The sequence below is a fragment of the Pempheris klunzingeri genome, chromosome 13 (genome assembly GCF_042242105.1).
Source record: "Pempheris klunzingeri isolate RE-2024b chromosome 13, fPemKlu1.hap1, whole genome shotgun sequence".
Lineage (NCBI taxonomy): Eukaryota > Metazoa > Chordata > Actinopteri > Acropomatiformes > Pempheridae > Pempheris > Pempheris klunzingeri.
The window spans coordinates 24,653,073-24,661,057 of NC_092024.1; the positions used below are offsets into that span (position 1 = coordinate 24,653,073).

General features: G+C 43.5%; 1 protein-coding gene across 1 annotated transcript in view; it reads left to right on the forward strand.

The window, feature by feature from the left end:
- Positions 1-7,482, forward strand: part of prkd1 (protein kinase D1) — a 44,894-nt gene extending 37,412 nt beyond the window's left edge. The window contains exons 18-21 of the mRNA XM_070842967.1: positions 339-499; positions 897-1,003; positions 5,630-5,715; positions 7,136-7,482. Of these exons, the coding sequence (XP_070699068.1) occupies positions 339-499; positions 897-1,003; positions 5,630-5,715; positions 7,136-7,369 (588 nt within the window). The 3' untranslated portion in view covers positions 7,370-7,482. The remainder of the gene's footprint in view (positions 1-338; positions 500-896; positions 1,004-5,629; positions 5,716-7,135) is intronic.
- Positions 7,483-7,985: the final 503 nt, after the last annotated feature.

Here is a 7,985-nt window from a genome sequence, read left to right on the forward strand (position 1 = left end):
TATCTAACAAGCTAACGCTGCATTTCATGCTCAGATCCAGTACAGTTTGTATTTGACTGTTCAGAGTCAACAGATTTTCTGAACACCAAACTTTTGCCTCCAAACTTGAAGTGCTGAATGCTAACAAACGAGGCTACGCTACTCCAGAGCTAATACACACATTTGCCTCCTCTGCCACAGCAACAAGAACCAGACCTGACAAACAGACCCTTTATTTGAGCGACACGATGAATCTGAGGGGTCACGTGACGATTTAAAGGACGGATGTCAAGGGAATTGTTCACAAAGTAGACATCACCATGAGCGTCACGTAGCACACCTGCGTCCTCTCGTTTCAGGTGAAGCTTTGTGACTTTGGTTTCGCTCGGATCATCGGCGAGAAGTCGTTCAGGCGCTCGGTGGTCGGCACACCGGCGTATCTCGCTCCCGAGGTCCTGAGGAACAAAGGTTACAACCGCTCTCTGGACATGTGGTCGGTCGGCGTCATCATCTACGTCAGGTAGCTTTTTATTCTCCACCTCTTCGGCTGTTTTCTTTGTTTTCCTCTTTATGGGATTTTAAATTTCGGAGTGTTTATTTTGCCAATTTGTCATTTTTATTGACATCTATGAATCACTTTGCTTTTTGGAATATCTCCACCAGATGGACTTCTTTATGAACAAATAAATCACCTTTTTAGCGAGGTTACTTTTAACACTCAGAGCGAACAAGCTGCCTTTGATTTTTAATGAATTATATACATTTAAAATTTCATTGCAAGAAAAAGCCTAAAAACATTAGAACATGCATCATAATATTTAAAGAAAAGCTGTTGTGAAATCAGGATTTTTGGCCACAACAACCCCCCCAAGAACATCTTAAGTTGTTAAAGCTCGGTGTCTCCGTCTGTTGTGCAGTCTCAGTGGGACATTTCCCTTCAACGAAGACGAAGACATCAACGATCAGATTCAGAACGCTGCCTTCATGTACCCTCCTCATCCCTGGAAGAAAGTTTCCCCGGAAGGTACGTCACAACAAAATAACCCATCATGAACACAGAAATCAGGAAAATGGAAATTCAGTATTATCAGTATCTCTTCATTACCAGATCGTTTTAGCTAATGCTGTTGTGGTAAAATGAAATAGTTTATTCTGTACTCAGTCTTTCCAAAGTGTCTGACAGCATTATGGAAAGGATCCTTTTGGTTTAACCACAAACAGATGTTATATCACTCTCTGCAGACACACCAGACTACATTCACAAAAACAGGGATTTTACCTCACAGAATAGGGGGTTGCTGGTCCACTGCTGCCTCCATTGGTTGGTTAGTTTGCGTTATTGTGTGACTTTGGTGTATTCAAACGGTTTGTTGAGATGCAAACAAACCCTTTTAAACACCTTTAAAGTCACACAAACTCCCATGTTTTGTGAGGTAAAATTATATTTAAAATGACGTTTTTGTCAATGGAGTCTGGTGGCTTTGATATAGAGGAGTTTATCACTTCTGGTGGTCACTGAGGAGTTTTTATGGGTCCAGTAAGAGCTAAAATCACTGTTTTTGTGAATGGAGTCTGGTGTGTTTGTGTTTTCCATCACCTTTACTACCTACCAGTCATTCAGACACCAGGATGTGGACAGATGTGAAGGCTGTTTTGCAGAGTGAAGATCCTCTATAAGCTGAACGCTGTGTTTCACCTTTCTGTGTGACTTCTTTTCCTCAAACATCAGCCCGGCGCTTCCTTGAAGTCCATTTCTCTGCTGCTGCGTGACTCACGTTGTTGTCGTCATCGTCTCTAAAAGCGTCCACACTGTGTGTTGGCTCGAGTCGTCCTGTTGGCCGCAAGACAGACTTGAATCCGCCTGACTCACTCGCTCGCTCGCTCCTCGACCGGATCCCCGGAGCGCTCTTGACCTTCCCTCCACCCCCTTCTGTCTCATCCCGCCGCGGCGACTTCAGAATAAATGCTGCAGACGTCGCTCCTGCAGCCGCAAGAGGATTAAATGTCAGAGAATAAACTCCCTCTGAGTGCGTCAACAAATCTGCATTTTCATAGATCACTTCAGAAGACGACACTTTAAAGAGCTTCTGTTATAGAACTCATTTTTCCCTCCGCCCACACGCAAACATGATTCAACTTTTAACGGAGACGCTGGAGTAAAGATGTGGAAATGGGGGCACTTTTAAAACACCCATCACTTCCCCTCCATCCTCCAAGAAATAGTAAATGTTATAGTGAAAACAGAATAATGAGACGGAGGAGTAATAACTCCTGTTGTACTGAGGAAAGTTTTCACTTATAGACTGAAATCAAGACTTTGCTCAAGGCCCTGGAATTTGTGGAAAGTCATGGGATTAGGAAAAGCCTCTTCCAGACAGGGTACGTCAGTTATTAGAGCTAATCCTAGCAAATAAAGAGTTTTTTAAATTTTATTTAAAAGAATGAATGTTTACTCACCAAACCTGGAACGTGAGTAATTCATTTGTTTCTGGTTTCCCTTGTGTTCTGATTGGTTCTAGTTATGTGACATTTTAGCACCTGTTTCTCCTCCTCACCTCCTGCTCCAACGTTAGCGACTGACTGAAGTCCACAGCAGGCAGGAAAATGTAGATTTCAGGATCTTTGGTTGATAAATGATAACTCCAAGGACGAGTAGATCCCTGATCTGAAGGGGGTTTAACCCAATGAAAACAGACCATCACAGCAAACCTCCGTCTGCATCCTCGCTGCTGCTGCTTCTTCTGGTGACGTCATTTCTTGGAGGACCTTCTTCTTCTTCATGTCCCTAAAATGTGTCCAACCTCAGCTAGAAGGTTCCAGAAGTCACTGAAGCAGAATGAGTGAGAAAAGACTTCAGACATGTTGTTCATCAGAGGAGACTAAAGAAAGACAGAGAACATGTTGATCCAGAACAACAGGAACACTATAGACCTCCACTACACACTGACACACTGACTAACTAACACACACACACACACTATAGACCTCCACTACACACTGACACACTGACTAACTAACACACACACACTATAGACCTCCACTACACACTAACACACTGACTAACTAACACACACACACACACTATAGACCTCCACTACACACTGACACACTGACTAACTAACACACACACACTATAGACCTCCACTACACACTGACTAACTAACACACACACACTATAGACCTCCACTACACACTAACACACTGACTAACTAACACACACACACACTATAGACCTCCACTACACACTGACACACTGACTAACTAACACACACACACACTATAGACCTCCACTACACACTGACACACTGACTAACTAACACACACACACACTATAGACCTCCACTACACACTGACACACTGACTAACTAACACACACACACTATAGACCTCCACTACACACTAACACACTGACTAACTAACACACACACACACACTATAGACCTCCACTACACACTGACACACTGACTAACTAACACACACACACACTATAGACCTCCACTACACACTGACACACTGACTAACTAACACACACACACACTATAGACCTCCACTACACACTGACACACTGACTAACTAGCACACACACACTATAGACCTCCACTACACACTGACACACTGACTAACTAGCACACACACACACTATAGACCTCCACTACACACTGACACACTGACTAACTAGCACACACACTATAGACCTCCACTACACACTGACACACTGACTAACTAGCACACACACACTATAGACCTCCACTACACACTAACACACTGACTAACTAGCACACACACACTATAGCACACACACACACTATAGACCTCCACTACACACTAACACACTGACTAACTAGCACACACACACTATAGACCTCCACTACACACTGACACACTGACTAACTAACACACACACACACTATAGACCTCCACTACACACTGACACACTGACTAACTAGCACACACACACTATAGACCTCCACTACACACTGACACACTGACTAACTAGCACACACACACTATAGACCTCCACTACACACTGACACACTGACTAACTAGCACACACACACTATAGACCTCCACTACACACTAACACACTGACTAACTAGCACACACACACTATAGACCTCCACTACACACTAACACACTGACTAACTAGCACACACACACTATAGACCTCCACTACACACTGACACACTGACTAACTAGCACACACACACTATAGACCTCCACTACACACTGACACACTGACTAACTAGCACACACACACTATAGACCTCCACTACACACTAACACACTGACTAACTAGCACACACACACTATAGACCTCCACTACACACTAACACACTGACTAACTAGCACACACACACTATAGACCTCCACTACACACTGACACACTGACTAACTAGCACACACACACTATAGACCTCCACTACACACTGACACACTGACTAACTAGCACACACACACTATAGACCTCCACTACACACTGACACACTGACTAACTAGCACACACACACTATAGACCTCCACTACACACTGACACACTGACTAACTAGCACACACACACTATAGCACACACACACACTATAGACCTCCACTACACACTAACACACTGACTAACTAGCACACACACACTATAGACCTCCACTACACACTGACACACTGACTAACTAGCACACACACACTATAGACCTCCACTACACACTGACACACTGACTAACTAGCACACACACACACTATAGACCTCCACTACACACTGACACACTGACTAACTAACACACACACACACTATAGACCTCCACTACACACTGACACACTGACTAACTAGCACACACACACTATAGACCTCCACTACACACTGACACACTGACTAACTAGCACACACACACTATAGACCTCCACTACACACTAACACACTGACTAACTAGCACACACACACTATAGACCTCCACTACACACTAACACACTGACTAACTAGCACACACACACTATAGACCTCCACTACACACTAACACACTGACTAACTAGCACACACACACTATAGACCTCCACTACACACTAACACACTGATGTGGTTGGTCTTTGCTGAGGGGGGGGGGCTGGTTCACCATCACAAACACCTTCACTCTGAATCAGACAAACTCTTAAAGACAATTGAGTTAATGTGTGATGGACGTCTGTGGACCACCAAGCGGTGGATGTTTGGGTGGACTGACACCGCCACCCTTCGGCCCCGCCGCTTTAGAAAGAGCAGATTAAAGCGGGTCATGTGACTCCCCTGAGTCGGAGGAATGAGGGCAGAAATATCTGAGAGGAGAAAGTCCTGAGAATCAGCGAGAGTCCTCGTAGGGGGAGTCAGGCGGACAGATCGAGGGGTATTCATGTGCTGCTCCATTCATGTGCATAATGCCGAGCGATGGGGGGCCCCTGTAGACCTGAGGGGCCCCGGGGTCCCAGAGCTGTTCAGACCGCTGACCCCTGAAGAAATGTTAACATCATGTTAGCTTTGCTCATTAGCCCCGGCTGGCCCCTCACCGCAGGGGGGGCCGACCCTACATCCTCCTCCTCTTCCTCCCTCTCTGCTCGACCTTCGCTTTACCTCAAACTTCTCTCGCTCATCGCCTCCTCCCTCCTTTCTCTTCTTCTTCCGTCTTTGCAGCGATTGACCTGATTAACAACCTGCTGCAGGTTAAGATGAGGAAGAGGTACAGTGTGGACAAGACCCTCAGTCACCCCTGGCTACAGGTAAGACACCTGTAGAATACACAGATTTAACCTTCAATGGGCTGTGGAGGCGTTTCTGCACTCATTTATGATCTAGAATTAGTGTATTTCTGTCCACTAGTTTATTATTTTTTGTTTTTATTGAAGTTCTGTTTCTGCTGTTCTTTTACTTTTGCTTATTCGCTGTGATTCTGTGAATTTCCCCGACTAATGAAGGAGCATCTTATCTTATCAAAACAGGAAGGGAGCAAAATAAAAGTAGAAAGGCCAGGAGGGCAAAAAACAGTGAAGGTGGGATAAAAGACATTAAAACATAAAAACATTATATGAATACAAATAAATAAAAGAAGAGCAATAATAAAAACAATAGAATATAAAAAGATAAACGATAGAAACCAATAAAGTAAAAAGTGAAAGGACAAAATTAAGTTCGGAGGGCTGACAGGAAGTTAGCAGAGGGCTGACAGGAAGTTAGCGGATGGCTGACAGGAAGTTAGCAGAGGGCTGACAGGAAGTTAGCGGATGGCTGACAGGAAGTTAGCTGAGGGCTGACAGGAAGTTAGCGGATGGCTGACAGGAAGTTAGCTGAGGGCTGACAGGAAGTTAGCGGATGGCTGACAGGAAGTTAGCTAAGGGCTAACAGGAAGTTAGCAGGCCCAAGATGCTAGTTTGATGCTCTATGGGCCTCACAATACTTTTTATGCCCAAGAAGTCAAACTTTTTTGGCTTCAGGCGTCACTGAGGAACTTTTGTGGGAGTGAACAGAGGCTCACACAGTGAGTCCAGGACTCTGTTGGTTGTCCTCTTTGCAGAAAATAAAGGCGAGATGTGGAGAATAAAATAAACTTTCAGTTTTATTAAGAAAATATACATCAGGAGGAAGATTTTTATTAAGACAAAATGTTGAGAGTAAACTTGAGTTTTAAATTTAACTTTGAGTGTTTCAAGTCTGACTTTTACCTTTAAATGGTATTTCAACTTTATTCTCTGAATGCAAAATGAGAAAAATCTCCATTTTTTCTGTCCGTCACTTTAAAACTTGTACAGATTGTAAATTATCTGTCACATTTGTGATTTTAGGTCGTATTAATGAAATAAACCACCAAAAAGTTTCCAGATGGGTGAATCTTAGTGGGTCCAGGGAATACAATACTTTTAAAAGAAAAAACTCAAAACGTTACAGCAGATGCAGGTGTATGTTGGAAAGAAGGTGCCTAAACCTAACCAAACTGCAACTAAAACAATAAATAGAATAAAATAATAAAAGAAAACTGTGATATAGAAGTTAACTAAGTCTACAACTAAATTAATGTTGTTTACTTCTGGTCGTAATCAGGATTTTAACACCGCGTAACCAACCAGGTGTAAACAGCTGAATAGCAGCTTTTTAGCGTCGTAGGAACATTATTTAACCATGACTGTGGTGAACTTTCCCCTCCAGGACTACCAGATGTGGCTGGACCTGAGGAACCTGGAGTCCCGCATGAACGAGCGCTACATCACCCATGAGAGCGACGACCTGCGCTGGCATCACCACGCCCAGCTCAGCGGCCTCGACTACCCCACGCACCTCGGCAACGGCCCCTGCGGCGGCGACGGCATGCAGATGGTGGAGCGCTATCAGGAGAAAGACGAGGAGCTGGAGACCCTCAGCGAGAGGGTCAGTGACCTCTGAGAACCACAGGACAAGAAACAACAACTTTAACACAAAGAAAGAAGGAAAGAAAGCACAAAAAATAAACAAGTCAGGTGACACTTTCACTAAAATAACATTAATTCAAATTCCCTTCAATGGCTGCATACATCACAGCCCCTCGAACCAAATACGGGTCATTTATGAAGGATATTTGGGAGTTTAAGCTGTAAACTAGAACCTTTTTGTATGAATGTTACTAAATAATTACTAAATTAACTAAAGCAAAAAAAAAGAAACCGTCATAGTTGATAATTATGACTCAGTGTTTCAATTATGAGAAAAATATCGGTGCGAAATCTGTGTTTCCTTATCAGGAGATCCTGGTTTTGTCTTTGGATGGTCAAGATTCATCATTATTTTTATTAATAATGTCATAATTAGTCCATGATGTGGAATTACCGCAGAGCTTTTTAAAAAGTGTCGGTGTCCTCTGATTGGTCGGTATCAGTCTGTATAAAGAAGCGTCCTCTGATTGGTCTGTGTAAAGAAGCGTCCTCTGATTGGTCGGTATCAGTCTATAAAGAAGCGTCCTCTGATTGGTCGGTATCAGTCTGTATAAAGAAGTGTCCTCTGATTGGTCGGTATCAGTCTATAA